We start from the raw sequence: 27,414 nt of genomic DNA, 5'->3' as shown, positions 1-27,414 counted from the left end.
TAAATCTATATGTACATCTCATTCCAGCCATCTGAATGCAATGTGTAGTATCCATACAAACAAATGAGATTACACAACTCTAAAAAACTATCAAAAAAACAATGTTTTCACAAAAACTAGTGACTCAACATTCATAGCTACAAACAAAACTCAATCAAACTTACATCAGATAACAATTACTATAAAATCTAAAATAAAATTTTTATCTATTTACACTCACACCACCACTGGGCAGGCATGCATGCACTATGGATTCCCTATGGTGGTTACGAAAGGAACGAGCCTTCTGTAATCTCTCCTTCTACCGAGTGCGCAACCATCAAGAACTCGCCCAAGCATCAAACGAGTATTCTGCAGTGCCAACTCCTTGGGCGAAATCCCGGATTCGTTCGTATTCGTTTGCCCATAATTGGTAAAACCCTGCCCAAACCCTAAGACCCCTGCAAACTGCAAAGGCCCGCTTCGGGCTTTAAAGGAGGTTTGTGGAGCAAGAAACTTGTCGTCGAATCCATTCTCGAACGGGCCCTGATCGTGCGGGTGGGACCCAGGCAAAGGGCTGCAGCTTTGCAAGAGTGCTTCTAGAACACTAAGAGCCTCCCAGCACAGTGTGCTCTCGACCAGCTGTGAGACAATCGCGTACATATGAGGGCTCTGTGCAGAATCCACTGGAGTGTGCTGAAGCAGAGCCTTCAGCATGAGAAGAATAACACGTTGATATTCGACGGGACCTTTCTCGAGAAGCCTTAACAGATGGCCGAAGGCAAGAGTAGAGTGCTTCGGGAACCACTCGTTGCACAATAACGGAGAAACACAAGCGAGGAGATTTTCGATGCCTTTGATTTCTCCGGATGAGTAAGCCATGAAAACGGTGGATAGCTCGTCCAATGATTTTGCTCGGCACCAAACGGCGATGTTGTTTGCTACTGTGCAGGCTTTCTGGTAGAGCGGTGAAGTGACTCCCACTCCTGCTGATGTGTCCTGGCCCAGCTGCAGGCAGAGCCAGGGGAGTAATCCTGTAATATGCATCAAGAGACGTGTTTCCGCATCGCCGAATATCGAATCGCAAGAAGGGACCGTTATTCGAGAGAGGACCTCGATGGAGACACCGTGGCTTACGGTGGACATGAGCCCCTTGAGAACGAGAGGCTGCACCCCTTCGAATGGGGGCACCTTTGCAGATAGTGAGGGTGACACTAGAGAGAGGTTCCTCGACTCTATGCGGTGAAATTCGGAACTGTCTGACGCGTTTGTGTCGATATCGTCACGCGGCATGCTTGATAGAAGCACGTTTTCTGTTGTGGTGTCTCTAAATGAGGAGCGATCGATCACACGAGAGAAAAGCTCGAGCACCTGACAGTACACGTGAATGAAGTCGGTGTGCATCATTGCAACACACCCCCAGAAAAGCTGGGGGTAAAGTATTACTTTTTCCGGCTCCATATTCTCCACCATCACCTGCAGAGTCAACAAGATTTCCATAACAAAACCCAAAACCGAAGGTACTGGATTACCGAGGCACCTATGCATGCACCGCAATAGAGATACGCATGCGTCGTTAGTAACACGTGGCCGTAAGGCACGGTATATTTGGTGGGACCGGCACGCCAGGTGTCGCGACGTACATTCCATAGCCCATTTGAGAGCCTCTGCACCCCAAGTTTCCCGGAGATCTCCTTGGAAAAAGATGGCATCCACCATGCTCTGTACGAGGGCGGATAAGAGTGCAGCACTTGGAAGCTCTGTTCTGATAACTGTAGGGTCTTCATTCTCCCACATCATGCTGCCTCTCTTCGACTGGACGTATTTGATAAGGCTCACAACCTGCTGCCTGTTCTCCCCGTCACTATTCTCAACATCGTAGAGCTCCAAGTGGCGGCCCGCGAGCGAATAAAGCAGATTAACGAGCAAGTGCTGGCAGTGTTCCAACACAATATCCTCCGAACTGTCCATCGAGACGAACGTTACGTGAAAGAGCAAAGGCAAATGCTCTCTAAAATCCTCGTCATTTTCATAGGCGATTTCAGCTAGTAAAATCAACGCAATGTCCGCTTGCGTCAGCGTGTGTTGCTGATGGCCCTGTAGAGCCGACTGGAGCTCTTTGGCATTGACACCGTGGGTCCCGAACCCTGAAAGCAATCCATCTTCACCAGAATTCGGAGTGTCGATGAGGTAATCCCCACTGTCTCGTGACAGGTGGCGACTTCTCAAGCTTCCAGTTGAACTACGTACCCCCATTAGTGGGCCCGACATGTTGACTAATGCAGGCAGAAGTTGACCGGACCGACCGGCGGTTACAGGAACAATATTAAGTTCTGCAGCCATAGGAGTCAACGGGCCTGAAGCACTTCTTCCACCAACAGCAGATGTTCTCCAGCTCAGGCTTCCACTTGTGTTCCTTAGTGGTCCATCGAGCGAACCACGTACGAGTAAAGGAGACATGTGAGGCTGGCTGTCCACAACAGAGGTGATTTGAGTCACTGCAGGAGCCTGAGAGAATTCCAAGACGATGCCTCCCACGGCATCACCTTTATTAGCACCAGGTCTCAGTGGCTCCACAGTATCTTCGAGCATCCGTAGAGCCAATTGGTAAACTAAGTGGTCGATTGTACGTTGTGGGCAGATTCGAGCTAGATACAAACTAACCCTCTTGGCAACCGAGAAGTACGTGGCGAATGCTCCACTTATTTCTGCCGATGCGTTCGAATCGCAGTCTTCGATTCCTTTAGTGATCAAGAAATCAAGAACGGGGCTTATGTTCCTAGGCTTGCTAGCTATGGTGCTCCATAGCTTCTCGATCTCGTCGGGGAACTGATCCCCGTGGCGCCACGTCACGTAATAAAGACTTTTCAACAATCTTTCGCTCCAACCGGAATCCTTCAGTTTCCAGAAATTGAGATTCTCAATCCATGGAGCCATGCATGTTAAGACTTGGTGCTGTGCGATTATGTCCACTGCATCGAGTTGCCTCTGCATGATCTCTTCGCAAAGAAGTTGGCTCAGTTCTGGATGATCTTTGGCAAGTTTGCAAGAGAGTTTGTACTGAAACTGTTGGTAAGAGTCGGGAAGGTTGCCAACAACAGCAGCTCGATAGCTTCCTGAGCACTCAGCACCATCCTCAGCCCATTCACGAACGGAAAGTGTCTCGAGCATTTGAAGAGCATCATCACGAATTTGTCTGGATGGATCGACCACTTTGTAAAGGATCAGACTTAATAGCCTCTGAATTTCACATTTGGGTATCTCTTGACGCATGTAGACTTCAGCCAACACGCTGAAGTAGCCATCAGCTATTGCAGCATCAGAATAATAGCACTGTCATTCATAATTATGTATATTAGTCATTCTAGAGCAAAATAATCAATAACCAGAAGCAGATAACTGAGAAAGAAAAGAATGTACTTCATGTGGCAGCAAACACATGAACACAAAATGTTTTTCATCAAAGCCTCACTAAGAAGTTCTCATTCTACCAATTTTTGCTAGATATGACATAAACTTAGTCAGCCATTACTAAAAAAAGATGTATATACGAGATATTGGCATCAAATGCGATAAGTATAAATGAAAAACAATGAAAAGCATAACATGCATGTATTATTTACTAATTCAAACATTTGATTGAGTGATGACCCTATTCATGCTACTTCGAAACATGTACATTTAACTTTTCGTGTTCACGACATGGTTCAACATAATAACATGCTTTATTGACAGTATTTAAAAATGTACAAACTGATGGCTTTCGTACAATACAGTATTTCATGATTACCTGATCAATGCAGGCAGGAAATAAATCCAAATTAGTGAGGAGGAGATTCTTTAGAGCCAGTTTTGCTAGAGAAACTCGATGGTGACCACCTCTCCTATCACGGCCAGTTACTCCTCGCCCACCGTCTCCAGTATATTTGGAATAAGATGGAGTTCTAGGATCAGCTGGTGAAAATCCAAAAGGTGCCCTGGGTGCAGGCTCAATAAAGAGGCTATTTATCCAAGAAATTACACGGCCACTCATCTTTCTTGCATTGTCATCAAAGCAAGGGCCGTATAACAGAGAGGCCATTGCGTTCATGGCGGCCCATTGGATTGCTTCGACCTGTTCACTCAATTCTTTATCAAATGAAAGTTTATCAACAGAGTCTTTTGACCGTGAATGCTGACTAGACTTGTAACGTTCAACTTCACGCCGATAATCAATTACACCGTCCTGATTCCATGTACTGCCTGTATCATCACCCCAGGTAAGGAGGAGATCGAAAAGTCTCTTTCGAGTTCTGATATCAAATTTCTCCGACTTTGAATCAACAAATTCAGGAGCCAAAAATCTTAGAACAGAAGCAAGGGAGTATCGGAGAGGTTGCATCTCCTGAAAACTCTCTGCAGTTGCTGCCATAATCTGTCTGGTTGTTTCTTCGATGAACTTCAAGTAATGAAGGCGAAAAACTGGTTTGCGGCCTAGCATTCCAGGCCATATTTTTTCAGCAACTGTCCGGTATATATTTGCAATGTGGCTACGGAGTTCTTCACGGCGAGACTTTTGACTCTGCATGAATACCATTAGTACTTAATCTCATTGGATCCGAAAATGACTATTCAACTATAGCAGAAAGTAAACAAGAAGGAAATAAATGCAATGTCGATTCTATATTTGCCTAAATATAGCTGAGTTTAATGCGAAATACGTAGATCTCTTCTTCCTAGCACTATTCAGATAAAATGATAACAACTGATAAGTATTAGCATTATCATGAAAATAACATGACAGCCAAATGGGCAAAAGATGGGTCGAAGAATGCCAAAAGGATCCTCTCTTTAGTATATATTTAAAAGATGACGAAGCACAAAAAGAAAAAGAAAAAAATAAACTCAGTGGCAGATGCAACTCCTTTTAGAAAAAGAATTATTCAACCCCCAAGGGTGCCTCCTCAGGTCAAAAGCAAAAAAGATAAGCAAAGAATTATTCAACCCCCAAGGGTGCCTCCTCAGGTCAAAAGCAAAAAAGATAAGCAAAGAGTTTGATATATGGAGAAGGGGAAAATAGAGAGGAACTAAGAGGTTGACGGAAAATCTAAACAATATCTTCGGTTGTATTTAATAATGAAATATACCTTCCACTTTGGTTTGCCTTCTGTTTCCATAGAAACCTCATCTATAAAAGAAGTAAGCTCACTGAACATTACTTCGCATATATCCAGATGTGAGTGACCAAGCGCCATGGTAGCTGCATGCTGCAGGAGGAGCATACTATAGGTAAAAAACATGTAATTGTTTATCCTCTTTTCTAAGTTTAGTCATGAAGTGGAAAAAATAGATTGATTGGAGATTAAACCGAGTGAGAGTTTGTATATGATATCATTCTTAGCACAAAATGCCGAGCAAATTAGTGAAACCCTTTAACTTTAAATAGAGGCACACCATAGACCATCGTATCTACAAATTTGAAACTTTGAACTAGCAAAACACCCTAGACTAGACAAGAAACTGCATACCAAGCATATATTTGTCATTGTGCCTCAAATAGTTAAAAATTCGATAGGACAACGCATACAAATGGAAATTCATACCTTTTTTCCTTAAAATGCTAAAATAAAAGGAAAAAGTAGTCTATAATTGGAATTCCCATTTGAGTTGATTACTCATTAATTACAAATCATTTTTCAAAAAGTGTTTCTCAAGGATTTGTCAACAATCATTGGCTTTTATAGCTTATATTGAAGGAATGGATAATTATAGCAAATTTTCAAGTATACCTAAATTGAGATGCTGGCTTTCTATGTTACAACAAGAAATTGGAAACTGGGAGCAGTTGAAACTGTGGAAAAAGCTGTGGGTTCATACTCCAAATTTAATCAGCCCCAGGTTTAAATTTGACACATATATTATTATTTTAGTTAGCTATGAGCTTATGATGATAGTCGTATACATATTGCATACTGCTGACTACGTCATGTGGTTCTAAAATCATCTAAAACCACTTCAAAAAAGGAGTTCTTAACTGAGGAAAAACAAGATATCAGGACTTAGATCCAGAGTGACGTATTGAAAAGAGTGTTGGCAGGCAGCAATTACTTACTACATGTGATTCAGAACCAGATTTCAGCGAAGGAAAAATCAGATGGAATAGTTCTTTCGTTGCTGCTGTACCCCCACCTTCACGACTATCAGGTGGACATGAGCAGGCAAACATTGCATACATGAGCCACTGATCCAGCTTATTGTCTGTGTCCTGCGACTGATGAGACTTTCCACCCAACTCGGACGGTGTAATATGAGCAAGACGTTGGATAACCTCTAATCTGCAATATAAACGATAAATCTTGAGCCCCTTTCTTCTGTTTATATACGAAAGTCAATTTTTCAAAGGGAGATGAACACTGAGGATCTGAAAAGACGGCTTATATCATTTTATTAACAATATAAACCAAGGCTGGTTTGTTTATTCAATCCTTCTAAACTTAGTTGACACTGCTTCCCATAAGAATTCAGTACCAATAAAACGGATGCTTAGTTACTATAGATGTACTCACTTTGCCTCCTGAACAGAGTTAGGACACAATTCGGCGGTGTATTTCACAATCTCACTAAGACATCGAGCCCATCTATTCTTATCAGGACTCTCAAATAGTATAGACTGGAGTGTTGCATCATGAGGTACAGTATCAGACTCTCGTTTGAGATCAAAGGGACGGCCAGAATCCCAGTAACAGCTCTGCACAATATCATCCTGCAGAAAACAGTGCCTCGTAAATTTAACCTGTATATCGCACTTTAAAGCGGAGAAGGAATGAAAATGGAGCAGAATAACAAGACAACAAATGAGCCATAATGTATTACCCACCCCATTCTCTTCTAGAACATCAATTACAAATATTGGTTCAGCTTCAGCTCTCATATGATCTGATCGCTCTTGCATTGAAAGTTCTCGTATATCATGTCTTAAAGCGCGCACACATCGCAACAACTCCAGAGCAGTATGTCTAATCTGACTATCAACCGAACTAAGGAATATAAGACCAACTGCATCTATCTCCGAAGAACGAAATTCAATTGCCTCTGGAGTTTGCTTAAATGATGACCTCTTTAATCCCTCGATTCTCTGTAAACGCTTTAATTCGCGTTCCATCTTATCGTCAGATAGACAGGCTCTCCAGAAACGCATGAGCTCAAGAAGGCGACCCAACGATGTCTGGATGAGAAGAGGGAACTCATCTGGAAGACGTAGAATAAAATTCGCCATTCCTCTCATAACTGCAAAGCGGCGATGGGGAAGGTATCTCACGATCCGATTCAGAACCTGCACGGCTTCCTCACGTACCCCAGGATCTATACTAATGCCATGCTGAGGAATTATTTCTGTGATTTTATCACTTCGGCCAACTTCTTCAATCAAATAAGGTATGCACTTCAGCACCGAGCGAAAAAGATAGCCTTGAGACTTCTCTTTTGTAACAGCATCTGCAGAACTTATTCTCAGTTGTACATCCAGGTTGTGCATAATATTGAAGTAACTTTACAGAAAATTTCAGAAAACATATCAAGCAGAATAAGTTTTTTTAGATGTCTACATTACATAAGGTTGGGTAGCAGATATTTAATAAGTCAAATATATGTCAAATAAACATATAAATCAAGTAAATGAAAAGATACAATTGATTATAGCAGAGATATTCCATACGAAATCAACAAGGCAGTACAAATTGTTCAAAGGTTATCAAATGCAAATGTAGCAACAAAACACATTTGCCTGCTAACTAATGCTTCCATGAAATGCAAAGTTAAATGTCAATATGATATTGTTTCGTTCTAGAAACTGCAAGAGCTGTAAAATATTACCAATTGTAGTCCTTGAAGAAGTAAGAAGAGCCTGACTGTAAGTTTTATGGCAAGACCTCAAAATCGCTTCAATTGCAGCCTTGACTTTAGGAATGTAGTGACCAATATTATGAACTGCCAATGCAGCACAGGCTGAGTTAAGATATATATTCAGAAGGTCAAAAGCAAAAAAGAGCACCAGTTAAGAGATAAAAAAAATAATAACCATGAAGAATTTCCAAGCCAACATGCTGGCTAGTAGGAGACATAACAATGGCAAGCAAAGCGCGAAGACCAATAACCTTTGCTTCTGGACTATCTTGCTTCAGCAATTCCAGTATAGTATGATTCATCGCAAAATCAAGATTATGATCTGCAATAGTCACACAGAATTCTACAAGTTTGTCGTGTTGGACATCCTGAGTGAGCATTCCTTTCCTGAGAATTGTCAGAAGTTGAGAGGTGACACTGTCTAGGTAATCCCATACACGATTGGGAGGCTGTGCATCACCGTGGACACTCAGGTAAAACCTTAGAACACGATGTAAACAATCCAAGGCCATGAAGCGGTGGTTCTTATCCTGAAATATAGAATTACATTCAAAATATTAATAGAAAATTTGGAGACAGCTTAAAGTTACACATTAACACAACATTAAAGGAAAAGTGGCAGTCATTCAAATTTTGCTTGTTAGAAGTCACAGTAGTACAGATTACAATAGTAAACTTACACGCAAATGCTTGTATAATTGTTCCATGTGAGGACCAAAATTGTTGAGGAAAGTATTAGGATCACCCAGACATAGAAGAAGAGTCACCAAAGGATAACCAACCTAGAAAAGAAAGAAACACTCACATCAGCTGAATATCCAAATAGGATGCCAATATAAACAAGGTCTGGCATACAGATAAAGACCAGATGCATGCCAACAGAAAATATTAGTTCTTTATGGAATAAAAGCATTTACCCTGTCTGACCCAAATTTATCACTCTATTTCCTTTCTGTAACGTCCCACATACAACTAGGTTTCCTGAAATGCAACTTTTTCTTACTCGAAGTAATGATGAGACACCAATAAATCTCGGCAACTTTTTTATATTAATAATATAAAAATTCATAGAATTTTCACTTTCAAAATGTCATCTATGTCAAAGTATACCTATTAAAACATTACGGGGTAGTGTTTTTTGTTCGTAAATCTAGATGTGGTGTTGACACGTTGAGTAATTTACAGTATGTAACAATGTATATTAATGCACAAGTTCATTGAGAAAAATCCATGGCTCCTCCACAGAAGCAGTGGATATCTATTCAGATTCGTATATTCATCAACAAACTAACTCAAATTTTTAATACCCCCTAATGCCTGAACTTATACAATATAATGGAAGAATAAAGCATATCTGCATCAAATCTTTATTTTTTCATTACAGAACTGCCTAAAGATATTATGATCCACAGCTAGGACTGACGAAATTCTAAACCCAGGCAATATATTGATGATGTTACAAATTTCTGTCAAACATCACAGAAATTGATAAAATGACCCCTAGAAGCGAGAATCTTAAGAACGATTAAGCTTTTTCTTTTCCCATCAAAATGAAATAAAGCAGAAAAAAATGTGATCATTAACCCCCATATGGAACTTACAGCTATATGTTTACTTTGTTTGTCCATCCAGTACATCAGCTGCCCCCTTATTCGCGCAACAGCTTCATACCAAAAGGTGAGTGCAGGTTCAACACCAGAAGGAGGCCACTGACCTTTTCCACCATCAGCAAGTGGAGCTAGTATATTTGAAAGCATGTTGCAAAGTGCATGGTGAAGTTCACTTTTACGCTTATGAGGAGAACGATTAAGAGGATTTGCTTTTGCAACAAAAGATGCTGACGCATTCAGACCACCCTCTGTTTTGACCTGAAAATCAACCCCTTGTCAAGCAAATGTTTTCATAACTTAATCAATGACTTTATTAACTCGTACCCCAAGTTTAAGGTAGCGCATTCCATTGATAATGCTAAGTGTTTCACTTCGTGCAACACTGGTATCGATTCGGCGAGTATTGAGCTCCATGAAGAAGCGCTCAGTCACAGAACTAAATCTGTTCAGTCAAACAGAAAAGTGTGGAAATATTTAATCACATCATAGTGTTTAATATAAGAAAAGACTTCCAAGAACGTTATCCATCATTAAAACTTATTAACGTAGACGTAACAAGAAATTACAAACATTGGATACTAACGCCAAAACTTTCCAGTAAGTTGACAGTAATGATATATTGGATCACTTGAATCTTGATATCTCAAATGCATCTTTCAAATTTGTTACATAAAGTTGAAAGAGTATAGCAGTTCTATTCTATATGGAGATCGCTGCTCAATTTATTCCGCAGCCAACCTTCTTAGTCTTTATTGGCTCATCCTGAATTTTCTCTTGCACAAGAAAGATCCATTTAGTATTTTATTTTAGATGATTCAAGTGTTGCTGATCATGCCATTAACTAAGACTTCATAAGGAGTTCCAAAAGCCGTATACATTTAGATTCGCGTGCCCCCTTTGCTTCTCACCATTTAACAAGCATATATGTATACCTATAGTATAAGGTGCTGCAAATCACATCAAAAACAAAGCAAAAAAAAATGAAGAAATCTAAGTTGCAAACTAGTTGGATGTTATTCGCTCTTCTCTGGAACCCTGAACTTATTCCTTGCTTCAAATGGATTTTCCTATTAAACTATACTTAAAGTCAAAAGTATGCTCAATTTGGGGAGAGATGGGAATACATAGATGAAAAAAAATCCAAGATTAGGAGCATTTTCCTATTAAATTTCAAACCTTGCTTAAATAGAGTTCAAAGAAAATTAAGATGGATCAAATGAAGGAGAGGAAAATTGTGATTTTGCAGGTGGAGAGCAGTTTTTCTTTCACTTTCTTTCTCTCGTATTAACATAAAAAAATAAAAAATCTCATCCTCTTTACGCACGCTTCAGTACCATTCTAATTTCAAAGCATAGTATTAGAAAGACTCTAATGTAATGTTAATGAAGAAAATGTTAAAAAGGTGAAACTGAAAGATTGTATATATCTCATCATAGAAATCATGCTAAGCCTTTTGGCAATGTTTCATTAAATAATATAATTACCATCCAGCATTAGAAGTTGGCTATTCAGATATGAAAGCAGTTCAAAACAACTACATAGAAGATATCACAGAGTAGAGGTGGTCACTTGTGCAGAAATGAAGAAGCTATCATCAGTGCAACAATTTATAAACCCAAACCTTATAGTTACACAATAAGATCCGAAATTGACATGACTGAATTATTTCTTACCTGATACGTGATAAAGCACCAAGTAGCTGTGCAACTAGGTCCAGAAGAAGTCCCCTCAAGTCAACAAGGGAAGGATATTCGACTTGGCTAACAACCCTGCCAAGAGAAAATAGTGAATTTCTACTTCCAAAATAAGAACAATAACAGCTAAACAATATCATATCCATCGTTATATGACATTTTTATATACTATAGCAGATTTTTTTCTGCAAACAAAAAAGTATATGAATCCCACAGTAGAACATTATACACATGCATGCACTTTAATCATAGAAGAGAGAACAGTTAAAGATGTCGGGAATGTAACCAATCAGAATCCGTAGTTTACTACCAGCATTCTTTTTTTTTTTAAATTGAATCAAGTCATCTCACCTGTCTGCATTGATTAGCCAGTCGAAGACAAAATTTTCAAGCCCAATCCAAAGTTTTTCTGCCAATAGAGGACACCTTGTTAAATTATTGAGGAAGGGGGAGGGGGGGAGAGGGGGTGGGGGTGGGGGGGTTGAACTAGGTTGTATATGACCAGTTAAATATTCAGGAGACCTCTAAAGCATGAACAGACCTGTAAGTCCTTCTTGTGGGCAGCACTCAACAAAGCGAATACAAGCTGAGCAAAAAATGCATTCCACTGCGAGCTGTACAATGAAACATCATAAGGAGCTCAAGTTAGTTTGAATCTATTGCTATAATAGATGGCAAAACAATGAAATGGTTTTTTCATAATAGCAATTTGTTTTTCTTGCAATCCCAGTTATTTCAGTATCAAGACTATCAAATATCTAATCTTTAATGTTATCGAGCCTAATCATTGTAAAAGTTGCTCACATCTTCTGTGAGGATTGTCTAAAAACATAGCTTTTTCAATATTAACTAAAGCTAGGATACTAAAAACTAGACACATAATACAGTTTTAGTTCCCTGGCTGTGTTTCAAGCCCACTGCCCACAAAAATGCAAATAATTACATTTCATATCATGGGACTCATCATATTACTAATGTTTTCGTGCCTACCATTTCATATTCACTACAAAGCCAATCTTTCATCTTTCTATTGACTTAAAATTTTCCTAGTGACAATATCTTCATACCGAAAAGTTGCAGTTAACTGACATAAAATTAAAACAAGCTAGACAAAAATCAACAACTGCATCCAGTGATGAAATGGTGAAGATGGTGCAAGTGCTAATGATTCATCAGGTTGCAGAGAGACAAACCTTTCTTTGAAATGTTGATGCATCATTTGCACCTTTTGGAGACTCACTGCATAGTAACCCAAAAAATATTCATAAGGACAACTTCATTTGAAAATTAAGCATGTATTCAATTTCAAGGAGAAAGAAGACAAGTCCTAATTGTAAAAGATAAGTCACCTCACCAATCAACCAACAAGAAAATTCAAAGAGAGAATAACATATGATATCATCATATATGTGCTAACATGAACTCCAAGCAGAAAATTTTGACTTGTATTTTTTCTGTTGGTTAGTCACCATACTTGATGCTACCGTTACTCCATGCTCATTTATCAACCTAATGCAGTTGAGATTTTATATTAAACAGGCCAAGTGTAGGTGAAGTCTTAACTCTTCAGTAGTCACAATCAAGTTAGAAGTAAATTCTAAATTTAGCAACTATGACTGAACTAAAAAGTATAATGGAGGTGGAGTCTGGGAAAGTTCATCAATCATTGTACGCCAATACTGGGGGTTGTTCTACCTACGTACTTAGAGCAAGTCCTATCCCTAAAAGTTAAGCTTTCCGTCGAATTACTCCACAAACTAAAAAAGGTAAGACCAAATAAACCAACATAATATAATATGAATAATAATAATAATAATAATATCAAATCTCGGGAAAATAAAAGTCAATAACTCATCAGCAATGACATGACCCTACCAATGTATCGTTCCATGCATATTTTGCAAGGAATAAAATCCCAAGGGAGAGCATAATTACAAAGTGGAAGGACGACCTTCAATGATTAATCCAAATAAAGAAGATAGTTTATCTCATTCACTAGCTAATAAAAAGCAATATTATTATAGAAAGAGAAAAAACCTTTCTCTCCATCGTAAAAGAGCTTCTAATAAAGGTACAGGCGTGTGTCGCGCCACCATTGCTAAAGAATCTAGTACTTGTTCATAAGCCGGATCTGATGGCCGAAGGTACTGCCCATCCTGCAGTTAATTGCAACACGAATTATTTAGCAAACATCGCTTATTGTTAGAAGTGAAAATCATTGAGGAAAAAGGTAGTGACACGTGTTAAAAGCTTCGCAAATTGACGTCATGAAAAGCGACTGTGATTGTTCTAAAAACCTCCAAAATGTCCTTGCCTTTAACTGCCGGATAGAATTTTTTTTTCTTAGAATTGCCCAATCATTTCCTCACATGTGTAGTTCATCCATTCCGTTCATTTTACACATCCTATCTAATACAAGCATCCATAAATGCAATACAAAATACTATCGATTATCGACACGTTTTCGCCATTTTTTTCAGCATATTGTACACATGGGTATTGATTCTACACTCAATATCATAATTCATAATTCGATTCGTCGTCACAGGCAAATTCGTGAAAGAACGATAATAGTAACAATCTGTTATTTAAATCAAAATGAAATTTCACTATCTGTATGGAAAACAAAATAGCCCAATCATTACATCATTCACACACAAAAACACACACACAGAAAAAAATTATAAAAAAAAAAAAAAAGAATCTTACTTGAACTTGAGCTGTTTCAATGCGACGCCTAGCTAGAGGAAGGAACCGCTGCAGCAGTGCGTCAACAATCAGCTTCGCCGCACTCCCAGCCTTCATCTTTTTTTCTTCTCAACCGTTAAATCACATAACACACACACAGCTTTAAACTTCAAATTTTCACCTCAACCCTAGCATTGATTTCTTCTTCTTCTTCTTTTTTATCGTGATCTCAATTGAATAAAGCTGTCAAATTCCGCCCAATCAACATTGAAAAAAAGAAAAAAAAAAACGCAAGCGTCGAATCATCTGATTCAAACAGTGCTCCAACATTGCGTTCGAATAATGAGATACGCACCCATGTATATACATACAGATTACATGTATATATACATATATATACACAATCGTTTATTGAGTGATGCTGATTCAGTTAAATCCGAGGGTTTTGGGAGAAAGTACCTTGTGCGAAATGAAGTAATGGCTTGTTGAATTTCATCTCTCTCTTTCTTCTTCTTCTTCTTCCATCAGAGATTTGCTTCTTCTCAGGCCAACGGCGACATGGATTTTTCCTTAATTTTTATTTTTAATTTATTATTATTATTATTATTGTGTTTTGCTGTCGCTCGGCTGTTTTTTTGACAAATGAAGATGCGGGTCAAACAATGGTGCTGTGACCGGGCCGGGTCGGGTTTTCGTTTCTATTTCGGGCAAATTAGTTTCGGGTGTGTAAAAAGGTTTTTTTCTTTTATTCCGCACTAGTGTATTTGTATTTTGGCTTAATTACTTTGTTTGGTAAATTACAAACACCCCCTGAGGTATGGTCAAATTACAAAAATACCCCTCTTGTTTGGATAATTACAACCACCCCCTCAACTCCTCAAATTTAGTGGAATCTTCGAGATTATATGGAATATTATCACTTTTGTACCCGTTTTATCCTATTCAAACTCTACATTATAAAGCAAGATGATCATAATATGTGATTTTTAGCTTGTATATATCAGTTTGTGGTGCATCGGAAACTGTATTTTTTACACAAAAAGAGTACAAACTAGAGCACATTTCACGGAATCTAGATGAATATGTTGAATTTTGCACCATAAAGGTGAAGGTCTAAGAAAAAATCATAGTTGAGGGGTAGATGTAATTATCCAAACAAGATTTTTTGTAATTTAACCATACCTCAGGGGGGTGTTTGTAATTTACCCTTACATTGTTTGGTAAATTACGGTCAACCGTGTTTGAATAATTACAACTATGTCTTTGAATTATGAATCTTCTTACAAATTTATTCTTGCGATATCAAATTTAAATTTAGTAGATACTTCTACATAATATGAAATATTCTCCATATTGTACCTGTTTTACACAATTCGAGCTATACATTTTGGAACAAGACGACGATAAGATGTATCTTTTGACTTGTAAATATCATATTGTGGTACATCAGTAATTGCATTTTTGCGCAACACAAGTACAAGCTAGGAATTATTTCACACAATCTAGAACTTTTCGGTGAATTTAACACTATGAGAATTGACTTGTAAGAAGATTCATAGTTGAAGAAGGTGGTTGTAAAAACGCGCCAATTTGATCTTACCTTAGGGGTTGACCGTAATTTACCCTTACTTTCATAGTTACTGGAAAGAAAAAAAAAAACTAAAATTCATTTTTTAATCAATAAAATTAATTGATAATTACTATTTAATTAAATATTTTACAAGATCAATAATTTTTCAGGTGAATCCATAATTAATAGATAAATAAAAAACAATTGAGTTTTTATTTGAATTTATTGAAAATTTATGTATTGAACTTCATTCAATTTAATTACATAATTATGTTATGATAAAATCATATATTTGCTTATGGTGATGGATTTTAATTTTATATTGTGGCACCAAAAAAGTAAAACACAATTAAATAAAACCACTAACACGAGTATAAAGGACCGAAACTATAGACGCTCACGAGTTCTGCCATTCCTCCGTCGCCGTCGCCGTCGCCGCCGCCGCCGTCCTTAGCTCGAACGGAGTTTCTGAAGCTGCCCCTACAGGTAACACCACCGCCATCACCACTGGTCCGAGCGTGCGTTTGGTTTAATTGAATGTTTTCCGGTGATTTGGTTGCTAATTACTCATAATCCTTTGTGGTGTGCGTCTGTGTTCGGTGGAGATAAAATTGAATTGAAATATTATTATGAATCTGGAAATTTATTGCAATCTTATTTGGAGATTTTAAGTCTCTGTTAAAAAAAAAAAGTTTTATCTGAAATTGTTTAGGGCTTAATGTGTTGTCTGTTTTAATGATTAAAAGGCAAATCACATACTGCAGAATAGCTGCTTAACTAAATGAATGTTTTTTTCTGGTAAATTAAAAAAATAAAAATCCTTTCGTGTAAGATAGATTTATTGCACGAACGATCATATATTTCGATTCATGAGAAGAAAAAAACGGTTGAGAACGAGTAACGAGGGGGTTTTGATAAAAATCGAACCACAATGCAAGTTTGTATAGTCTTTCGACTTATATGGCATTATTCACTGTCAATTTCTATCTCTATAATTTCGTTATCGGATCTTCATTTAAAAAAAATTACAGGCAAAAGTCTAATCTTGGCGAATCTTCTCGACGTTTGATAAATTTTAGCTGCGCTGTGATTCTACAAGACGTTCGATGTTTAGTTCTTCAATGCATATATCCATGATATCAATCTTTGATTTATTTATTTTAGTCGATAAATTCATGAAGTTTGCTGCTAAAACTATCTCCTTTCGTGTCGATATGAAGTTTTCATGAAGTTTATTCATGGGCTTTAGAATATGATTTAGATGACAATGCTTGGTTATACGAAATATTTTCCATGACGTGTTATTGAAAGCTTTTTTGATTCACTTTAAAAAGAAAAGATCAAAGCAAGAAAATTTAATTTACTATTTGCGATAAATAAACAGTTTTTGTATGCCATGACAGAGAATTGTTAGAATATATCCGAACCCCGTCTTATAATGGCTTCTGGGAAGGGGACAGAGCAAGATCAACTCGCTGAATCTCTTAATGATCTTTTCACTAACGTCTCTGCCATGATCAAAGGCGAACTCCAGGTAACCAGAAACTGTGTGTGAAAACATTACTTCGGTTATTATTTTTGGCTCGATAAAAGTAAGGGTGAATTACGGCCACCCACTGAAGTAAGGTCAAATTACAATAAAACCCCTCTTGTTTGGGTAATTACAATCAGTCCTCAACTATGAATCTTCTTACACGTCCACCCATGCGGTGTCAAATTTAGTAGAATCGTCTAGATTATCTCCTGTTTGTACCCGTTTTACCCCATTTCAGCTCCACATTTTGAAACAAAATGATCATAAGTTGTGTCTCTTGGCTTATAAATAACAAATTGCGGTGCATCAAAATCTGCATTTTTGTACAAAACGAGTACAAACTAGAGAACGTTCCACGTAATATAGAAGATTATGTTGAGAATTCGACACCATAAGGGTGGACGTGTAAAAGTATTCATAGCTGATGGGTGGTTGTAATTACCCAAACATGATAGGTGGCCGTAACTTACCCTAAAATTAAATGCATGAGGCTATCTAGTAGTTCTACATTGTCGAACATTTTTGTATCGAATGCACATTTTCTATATCTTGCATTTTGTGGAGAAAATAAGTATATCTGTTCCTCCACTGAGTTCGTGATATGTTGTTGGGAGAAAATGAATAGATAGAAGGCTTTGTTCGCTTGCATGAATTGGATTAATTTGGGTTAGATTTAATTGTACTAACCGACTATTCAGTTAGTTAGTTAGTAAGATGATCGGTTCATTATATTCGATTTAGAATCGAAATTGTTAAAATCACGGTACTAAATGTGAATGTTCACTAACATTCCTATAAGAATAGTCAAACCCTGTATAGTATTCTAGTAACTAAACTTATTACAGACTCGAATTAGTTTGAACATTATCAAACAAACATGTTACTACTAATTTAGTCAATCGGACTAGCAGCCGAAGAAATATGGCCGAAGTTTAAGATATATTTCATCAAAGTATTTTCCATTTACTGAGAGATTTATAGTATACGGGCCAAGCCATCTTGTTTTATATTTTTCGTATTTTTGTAATCCATTTTCTTATTTTTGGGCCTCCAGCATTTTCCGTGCAATAGTTTATGGATTTGTTATAACTTTGAATTTTCGTAATATATTAGGGAACTAATAACGTGCTCGAGCTTTTGGAGAAGATGAATATAAGAGTAGCAGAAGAATACAAAGGCTTTGGTGACGTGGCATCGGGATTAAGAATATTTGTGGAGCAATTGAAGTCGAAAAGCAGCACATTTGATGAATATGTTCTGCAGCTCGATACCATAGAGCAGCATGTTACAGAATTCGAAGCTGTAATTTCTATGCTCGACAAATATGTTTTGATGTTGGAATCGAAAATGCAATCTGTGTACCAGATTCCACCTCAGTAAAAATAAGCTTATGGGTAATCATTATTGCAATACATTCATAACACCTTTAAGTATTGTAGATGTACAATTTTTTTTTAAAATAGTAATTAATATAAATAATAAATCACTCGTAATATATGATTATGTGCTCAGCGCAATTAATCGCTTCATTCCTATAAAACGAGCGAAAATGCCTTTTAAGGTCGACCCGTTTAACGTTTCTTGATTGCAGGGCTGCAAGGGCAAGATTGCACATTCTATAGAACTTTAGAAACAGACACACAAGTACAAAAAACATATATACAACATCTTCTAGAAGCTTCCACTGTCCTTCAAGGCTACAACTTGTTTCAGTTCTAAAATTTACAGTTATACCCCTCAGGGGGGCAGCCATAATACCGAACGAGCTCCATTGCTTGATGTACTATTTCTCTGTATAAAAACTGTACAAGAAGGACGAAATTCCAGCTTTTGGAGATGAAGAATGAACCAAATAGTGGTGATAGCATCAAATAAAAACGGACCCTCTAGCGCTTGTATGTACATTAAAAAAAAAACCCGGAAAAACTGAAGTGGACCCCACCATTAGTTGAAGAAATAGGGAGATTCCAACACGTCTCTAAGATCAAAGTCTCCTCGATCGGGCAAAGGAGGGAAAGTCAGCGTAGGAAAAGACTGTTGAAAGCCCTCCAACAACTGTTCAAATACGAAATTATTAGTCTTTAGAAGGAAATATATATTTGGAGTTTATTGCATTCAGTACCATGTGTTATATCGAATTGCTAAATAAACTCCCGTGTTATTAATATTATCACACACACACCCGTGGTGCATTTTTTAGCATACTATCCCTGTTCCAGGGGTAGTTTGCTAAGAAAATTGAATTGTAGAGGGGAGTTGTGCTAATATTAATAACACGGGGAGTTTTTTTACAATTAGAGTAAACACAAGGGTGCTGAATGCAATAAATCCGAATATATAAAAAGATGTATTTCCAGTTAGAAAGAAATAGGCTTTGTTGGTTAGACGAAATAACCGACTAAAAAAGAAGTGATTAGAGATTTATTTACATTCTCTAGAATCGGTGCTTCGTATAGTTCAACAAACTTCTCTCTTAATATCCTGCTCATTTCATCAACATCGCACGCGTGTGTCCAGTACGAATCATGCACGCCTGCAATTAGATAGAGAAAAGAATAAAAAAAAAATAATAATAAATAAATTGAAGGTCTGAGTATTTATAGTTACGAGACGTTAGAAATTTGAAACGAGGTAAAATGACCTGCAAAAGTCAAGCCTCCGTTTCTGCATGCAATGGCGGTCATCATCATATGTGAACCATCGAGCGAATGAACGAAGTTTGGTGGAAAAGCCGTTCTCTGCCTTTTAACCATTACCTGCAAGTTTGATCGGAATAATTTTAAATTCTTTAGAAAACTAGCTTGAAGATGCCGAAACAACCAGAAAGATGAATAAATGTAATCATTTCCGAGATTGGAAAATCGAAAATTTTCGGATAGGAATCAATGGAATTCGGAAATTCCAATTTTTTGGTCATGTATAATGCAAAATACATAATAATATTGATAATATAAGTGTAATTTTTGGAAATTAGAATCGGAATCTAATATGTATTCCAATTCCGTTCCTAAAAAATGGAAAATTCAGAAAACTGAACATTCAGAATTCGGAATGAAAAGTATTAATCTGAAAATAGATGAGAAGGATTTAATAGACAAAAAAAATTCAAGGAATCGTAAAGTGTGTAAGCTACCTTATCCGTCTCGCGTTGTAGAGTCAAAACCTGAAGAGACGTTTTAATCTGCAATAAAGATCGAAGAGATGCTAAAAAATATAATACAGTTGCTTCGACAATACAAAAAATGCAAAAATCGAAAAAAATAAAATAAAAATGAACTAAGTTTCCAACACTTACAAGATGTCTTCCTACTTTACGGTAAGGCTGAACCACCGGGAGTCCAAGTGGAGTTGTCCAACGCACAGGCTCGTTTTCCGATGCAATAATCTATTCAATTAATGTGAAATATTCAATTATTGGAAGAACAAATTCGATCAAATATTCATTTTTTATCGAGATAAAGGAAATAAAAAGACAAATATTAAAAGAAAACCCACCTTAGCACAATCTCCAAGCCAATTCATGATGCTCCGAGCAGCTTCAAACATCTGCCCGAGTGCAGTCAATGTAATCTATCCAGCGCCAACATGCAAGAGTTGAATTTCATTAAGATTATAATCTAAATTAATTCATTAAAAATGCACTAATCACAGATTGTGGGGGCAACTGATATTCATTTAGGCCTCGTTTGTGTTGCCAAAATAAAATTAACCAATCAGAACCCAATCGTGTAATTGGCTAGAGGAGGTTAAATAAACAACTCCCGATATTCCAAGATTAGACCTCATTTTTTTTCCATAATTGCGGGCCATCCCAAAAAGTAATTTGACTAATCAAACATCAAACAAGGTCCAAAATTTTAATTAATCATGGCTAATCCAACCAACCAAACGAGGCCTAAGAATGATAATTAGTTCCATCATTGAATAAGCCGATTAACTTCATTGACGAATATAATTGATTATAAATAACTTATATTTTGCATGCAAGATTACGCTTACTTTAGCTGCATAACAAGCTGCACCAAATATCTGTGTCTCGTCCCCAAAGGCATCACGTTCTTTTAATCTTCTCTTTATTTGATCTCGAGCACCGATATATGTCACACCATACACCGATGTCATCACAGTCTGTTTAACCAACTTTCGGTCCACCTAAACATCATTTGCTTATCAGAACTAAAGCATCACAGACGTATTAATTGCTCGATTAAGTGTTTAGGGCGAGTAAAGAATCGATTTGACAATGCTGTGTATTGAAAACGAACCTGATTGATCAATAGTCTTGCATGCAAAGCATCGGGGCATACTGAAGGATCCTTTTGGGCATCTTCCTTCATGATATCAAGAACCCTGAATGAAAGCATGATCAAGAAACTAGCAAAGACCACAAGCCTAGATATTATGCGTACATTTCAAAAATCTCATACGCCAGTCCAGATTTTCATCTAATCTTAATCGACAGTACATGTGTTTTACTTGTGGAATCAGATCAATTTGAAGAAACAATCATCTTCCGCGAGGACAAAAATCAGGACCGAAAAATAAGGCTAAAGTGAATACCACCCCAGCTATACTTCAAATTAATATATTCTACAACCGTTCGGCTTTACTTTCTTTAGGTTTTTTTTAGCAACTAATCTTACATGGCCTCCGAGATAATTCTTTTTTTCGTTTTCTTTTTTTAATATATTAACAATAAACAAGCTCTAGTATGAGAAAAATAGCTACCTGGCAGCTATTCCCGAGTAAACGTCAGCGGGCTTTTCTCCAGCAACCAAGTTTACAGCAGCTGCTCCTAGCTAAATTAGTGATTGCAAAAAGATAGACTCAGACAAAAAGAATAAAAAAAAAAAAATAAAGAACAAATGCTATAGCATGTAAAAGGGATAGAAGAACATTCGATTACAATACATAAAACACTCGAAACATGAAAATATCAAACGGAAAATGTCTAAAGTGGGTTGAATTTATTTACATTGAATTTATTAACATTTCACGATTATCTTTCTCCGCTTAAGTATAACTAAACTTTTACTACGTTTAAATATTTAATTCAAGATATTTTTACCTACTACATCTCCACTCCCGAAACTACAACAAGTATATTTCAGGTGTTGATACCGTTTAAAATTAGTGTTGACTGTTGAGTGTTGACAAAGAAATGGAAGAAGCTCACCTTGTCTCTACCAAGGGCAGCATAGTGCTGTAAGCCATTGCAGGAACCATCCTACAAAAAGACAAAATAGAAATAATTAATATTAATGCACGGATAAAGTGACTATAATACCTACAGACTACAGTCATGAAGAACAGAAGTCCTACTAAATTATTACAAACGACCCGTATTTAGTGGTGGAGTTTGGGACAGAAATTTCGAATTTCGCCGATTCCAATAAAAAAACTTCCGATTTTGAAACAATATTCTTCATTCTGATTTTTTCGATTTTTTTGGAATGGATTTGGAATATATACTCGACTCCAATTTCCGATCCAATTTTAATTTCCAATAATTACACTTATAATATCAATAATGTTATGTTTTTTGGTATTATAGGTGACCAGAAAGTTTGAATTTCCGAATTCCATCGATTCTGATCCAAAAAAAATCGCTTTGGAAAACGTTTGTCCATTCGACTTTCTGAGTTTCCGAAGTTTTCAGGAACGGAATTGGAATAAGTTTTCCACTTCCGAGTTGAAGATTTAAAGAAACTATATGGTATTCAAAAAGAAATACCTGGTGCACCGGAATATGCGAGATTGTAGTTTCAGGAGAAGGATTTCGAAGAGCTTCAACAAGATTGATACACGCCGCTAAACACTGAAACGGATCTTCTGCATTCAACCACCACCGTTTTCCTTCAAGCGGTCTATCTGCAGAATCGAACACATCGTCCAAGTGATTCTCGATGAAGCAAATTCGGCCCTCGTGAGATAATTTGTCCACACCATTGGCAAATAAATTCGCCACGTGAATTTTAAGCCAACGCAATCCTGATTTTCCAAGCGGTTTTCCTTCAGAAAATTCGAGGATTCCTCTACAAATATCCGAGCCCAAATGGTTCAAGTGAGGGTGCATGGGGTACGCACGGCCACGGAAATCAACGTTATGTGGGTAAAAAAACCCTTCTTCCTCTTTCATTTTCCGTGCAACCTATCAATACGACACCATTGATAGATGAGAATATCTAAAATACTACTCTACTGTGTGGGGGAAAAAAACAAATATTTACACACAAAACTATCTATTTTAGAAGAGGGTGGGGTAGGGGGGTGGGGGTGACTCTATACTCGCTCCGTCACTGCAAATAAGAGATGAGAATAAGGAAAAATAGATCTTACAGCAAGTTTGAGCTCTGTATCACAACGTTGTGAATGCCGCTCGCTATTTTCTTTCTTGATGGATTTGACTTTCCATTTCCACTTCTGGAGTAACGATTCATCTTCTGTATCTGGCTGCTCTGGCAGAAGGATCTGCGGAAAAATACAGAACATTTCATTTCATAGTGAAAAAATTAACTTTGACTCGAAAGAAACTTTATCTGGTATTAAGGAAAATAGGATAAGAAATTAAGACCTAAATTAAATTAACATACATCATCTCGGTCAACCAAGTCTCCAAGACGACCCCCACTAGCCCATATTCTGTCAATGATGCTAAGTACTCTCTTATTCACTCTCCATTTCGTGCTTCCAAGAGTATCCAATGCCTATAAACAATAGATTTAATTTTGTAATTTTATATAGTAATATATACCTTCACATCTCGTTATCAAAACCTAGAATTATATATATTAAAAAAAAAAAATCAAACCTCAAACACCGGTTTCAATTGTTCCCTAGGTGCCCTCTTTACTGTATCACGTTGCTGGCGTGCTCCATGCGTGCGCATTACATATGAAGGCAAATATAAATATGCACCTTTGTCATACCTAACAAGAAAATATCCATAATCAATCAGTTGCTAGGCACCAACAAATTACAAAACCTCGTCTCATTGGGAGTTCGATAACATTCTAAGCTACATAATATAGTTACTGTACCATAAAATAAAATAAATTAAAAAAACAAAAAAAAAAGAGTTGCTGTACCCTGTCCACTTGACTGGAGGAACCAGCATTGGCATATATGGGATGACCATGTGTCTGGCCTGTAAAATAATATTACGTCAAAAAAATAAAAATTAAGTGACCAAGATTTTGTTCAACTTCTGAATTTACGTTTTAGCCCTTGTTCGTTATTGATTTTGAACTTTAGAAAGAGGCTAAGGGAGCACAGATATCAAACTCACAGTTCTTTCGAGGCCTTTACGAACAAGAGGGTCACATTGGATAACACCATATCTTCTGCTATTGCTCCTGTGAATAAAGAAAGCTAGTAAAAGACGATGACATAACAGAAAATAAACAACTAGAGATGGAATAGGAACTGGGGAAGTATCGATTTTTACTTTATTTCTTTTGCTACAGTTTTGAAAGTGTGTAAAAATGCAGGTTTAATATCTGGTGGGCCCTCAGCAGATTGACTGGCGGGGGGCTGTATATAGGCTGTTTGTATAATCAATTCAATGAGACGACTTCCAACCTGAAAGGTTAAAAAATTTAGACAGCACTGTTAGATGATATTTTTAGAGACATAAATTTGATGCAATTAATAAAAAAAATAAAATAAAAATCGGACCTTTGCTTTAGCATCTTGGCCCCACGCTTGAGATTCGATTTGTCTGTTCACTATTTGCCTCACGGCTCGCAGCTTTTGCTTTTTCATCAAATTAGTGACTTTTTCTCGTAATTTTGCTTGTTCTTGGATATTTTCATCGGGTTTATCTCCTTCGGTTTCTGCATCTTTCGTGACTTTTTTCTTCTTAGTTTTCTCCAAGAAATAGTGTATTCTCACCTTATCCATCATAAAATAAAAAATAAATAAATAAATAAAATATACGGAGCAATTCAAGTGACATACAGTCGTAAATAAGATTATGTGTAATATTGCTAAAAAAAGCAGTAAACACTCAAGGCATCATACTATAGGTTCTATTTCAACGATTAAACCCCCAAAAAAAAGTTCGATAATACCTATGCATCTGTCTTCTTCCAAAGCACATTTCAATTTGTCAAATTTTCAACGGGGCGGGGAAAATCTCGCTATGCTATATTCCAATTCCAATTCAAATTTTGCCTTCAATGACACGGATTTTAACATCTCATAGTCTTCGTTTTTTTCTTATAATACGCAAGTTCGTCGAGTGATTATGAAGATTAATAAAATAAATGGGCTAAGCATAATAATTACTAACCAACCTCCTGCTCGATCGCATCACCTATAACGCAAGCAGCCGCAACGACCCTCGCGCAACCATGCTCCCCAGTCATTAGCAGCGCCATAAGCTTATGCATTGTAATAACAGCCATCATATCGGCCGGCAAAAGATCGAAGTAATTAGCATACGAAGCCTTACTCTTCCCTTTCCTAATGAACTCTTGCTCCTCTTCAATCTTGTTCCTCAACGGCTCGAACCACCCGAGAAACAACGACTTCATGTACGGCAAATTCGGAGCCAGCTTCTGCTCGCACATATCGTTCAACAGCTCCCTGTACTCCTTCGCAGCTTGTTCCCACGCCTCGGTCTCGATTTTCACTTGCCTCCTTCGAAGGGCTTTGAACTTTTCGTTCCCCATTCCTTTCCCGCTCCTCCGGTTTTGCCTCCACTGCCGTTTCTCCTCTTTCCGAACTTCGTTCAACAGTTCTTGAAATTCATCATCAACATTGTTACTATTATTAATATTATTATTATTACTATTACTATTGTTGTCGTCCTCAAAATCGGTGTGGGACCCGGCTACTTCGACTGCTTCCGCTACAGTGGCGTAGCTTTTAAAGCTCAACCCAGTGACATTCATTTGATTCCTGCTCGAAAACATCATGAATTCATCATGGGTAGAGGTATAAATATTAGAATCGGAGCGAGAATTATCGAACAGCGGTTTTCTGAGCTTGAATTTGTCGGGAAAAACAGAATCTTGGGCAAATGCGAGGAATCTTCGAGAATTGGGGCACCGATTCAACAGGGTTTTTGAGCTGATTCTCTTGGCGATGCTTTTCCACATCACGGTGGAGCTATTACTACTACTGCGTGGGTTGTGATTAGGGTTTCTAGAACCGCCGATTTTGAAGGTGGTGGAAATGGGGGTTTTGCTGCTGTACATCAAATCGAGCCAAGAAAAATTTGATCGGCACAAATGGTGGGACGGGAGTTGAACCGAATCGCCGGAGTTGATTGTTGATTCTCCGATTTCATCAGTTGTTGTTTATATTTTTACTGTGTAATTAAGAAAATGTGAGAAATTTGGGGGAGAAATTCGAATTGGAAGTTGCCGACTATAAACCCTCCTAAAACCTTTGAGCAAGGTTTTGGGCCTCACGTGTATTTACTATTTATATATCTCCAACTTCAAAAATTGCACAATTGGCAAGATGGGCCTAAATTATTAACTTAAATTTTATTTAATACAAAAACAAAATAAAAAATAATAATAATAAATAGGTTAAATTACAATCATTCCCCTTAGGTATGGTCTAATTACGAAAAAAACCCCTCATGTTTCGATAATTACAACTACCCCTCAACTATGAATCTTCTTACACGTCCACCCTTATGGTGTCAAAATCAACATAATCTTCTCTATTACGTGGAATGTTCTCTAGTTTGTACTCGTTTTGTGCAAAAATGCAGTTTATAATGCACCACAATCAGAGACATACAAGCCAAGAAACATATCTTATGATCACCTTACTTCAAAATGTGGAGCTCGAATGAAATAAAACGGGTACAAAATTGAGAATATTACATGTAATCTAGAAGTTTCCACTAAATTTGACACCGCAAAAGTAAACGTGTAAGAAGATTTATAGTTTAGGGGTGGTTGTAATACCCAAATATGATGGATTTTTTTTGTAATTTGATCATACCTCAGGCGTGGTTGTGATTTACCCTAATAAATAAATATCAACTCGATTTTGGTGGGGTTCGGATTTCTTTTATTTTAAAGTTGAAGTTAGTGATTGTGAATACATGTTTAATATATTTATTTATGTATAAACATCTATGGTATTTGTAAGTATTCTAAAAATCTGTTTTAATCAACTAATTTATAATTTATAGGGGTGTAAACGAGGTCAGCTTGTCGGAATTTTTAGGCTCAAGCTCATGTTAAAATTTTGCAAGTTCGAGCTCGAGTTTAAGCTCATTGAGTTTTCATTTTATAGGCTCAAACGCTCAAGCTCATACTAAAATTTGCAAGCTCGAGTTCGAGCTCAAGCTCGTCGAGTTTTCATTTTATAGGCTCAATAGCCCAAGCTCATACCAAAATTTGCAAGCTCATCGAGTTTTCATTTTATGGGCTCAAACTCAAGCTCAAGTGGAGTCATTGAGCCCCAGCTCAGCTCATTTTGTTAATATTT

The 27,414-nt window shown here is 37.3% G+C and overlaps 3 protein-coding genes across 4 annotated transcripts; 1 reads left to right on the top strand and 2 right to left on the bottom strand.

Annotated features, from left to right (window-relative positions):
• LOC105955798 (ARM repeat superfamily protein) lies at nt 1-14,492 on the bottom strand. The gene is made up of 18 exons (XM_012979593.2): nt 14,312-14,492; nt 13,874-14,095; nt 13,202-13,320; nt 12,358-12,403; nt 11,706-11,778; nt 11,516-11,573; nt 11,144-11,239; nt 9,795-9,912; nt 9,462-9,728; nt 8,541-8,642; nt 8,036-8,390; nt 7,831-7,944; nt 6,836-7,452; nt 6,525-6,721; nt 6,071-6,293; nt 5,106-5,225; nt 3,770-4,540; nt 1-3,312 (listed from the first exon to the last, which is right to left on the bottom strand). Exons 2-18 carry the CDS (start codon nt 13,967-13,969, stop codon nt 247-249), a joined length of 6,438 nt encoding a protein of 2,145 aa, XP_012835047.1. The 5' UTR covers nt 13,970-14,095; nt 14,312-14,492; the 3' UTR covers nt 1-246.
• Nucleotides 14,493-15,769: 1,277 nt separating this feature from the next.
• BLOS2 (biogenesis of lysosome organelles complex 1 subunit-like protein) lies at nt 15,770-18,449 on the top strand. Its single transcript, XM_012979592.2, has 3 exons — nt 15,770-15,908; nt 16,826-16,956; nt 18,070-18,449. Exons 2-3 carry the CDS (start codon nt 16,861-16,863, stop codon nt 18,334-18,336), a joined length of 363 nt encoding a protein of 120 aa, XP_012835046.1. The 5' UTR covers nt 15,770-15,908; nt 16,826-16,860; the 3' UTR covers nt 18,337-18,449.
• Nucleotides 18,450-18,581: 132 nt separating this feature from the next.
• On the bottom strand, nt 18,582-26,417 carry LOC105955796 (DNA/RNA polymerases superfamily protein). Of its 2 annotated transcripts, none has more exons than XM_088825652.1 (19): nt 25,250-26,417; nt 24,634-24,849; nt 24,404-24,537; nt 24,245-24,311; nt 24,045-24,103; nt 23,768-23,885; nt 23,550-23,663; nt 23,296-23,427; nt 22,691-23,107; nt 22,133-22,183; nt 21,685-21,755; nt 21,222-21,306; nt 20,956-21,108; nt 20,452-20,526; nt 20,252-20,341; nt 20,090-20,137; nt 19,598-19,712; nt 19,386-19,489; nt 18,582-19,011 (listed from the first exon to the last, which is right to left on the bottom strand). In XM_088825652.1, the coding sequence occupies exons 1-19, from the start codon at nt 25,268-25,270 to the stop codon at nt 18,901-18,903; spliced, it is 2,181 nt and encodes a 726-aa protein (XP_088681778.1). In that variant the 5' UTR covers nt 25,271-26,417; the 3' UTR covers nt 18,582-18,900. The 2 variants fall into 2 exon arrangements, with proteins under 2 accessions (XP_088681778.1, XP_012835044.1); XM_012979590.2 differs by having other exon boundaries at nt 25,254-26,363.
• Nucleotides 26,418-27,414: the final 997 nt, after the last annotated feature.

Source organism: Erythranthe guttata, chromosome 11, assembly GCF_056151865.1.
Source record: "Erythranthe guttata isolate IM_541 chromosome 11, IM_541, whole genome shotgun sequence".
Taxonomy (NCBI): domain Eukaryota; kingdom Viridiplantae; phylum Streptophyta; class Magnoliopsida; order Lamiales; family Phrymaceae; genus Erythranthe; species Erythranthe guttata.
The sequence above is the reverse complement of the archived record's forward strand: the minus strand, read 5'-3'. Positions and strand labels throughout refer to the sequence as shown.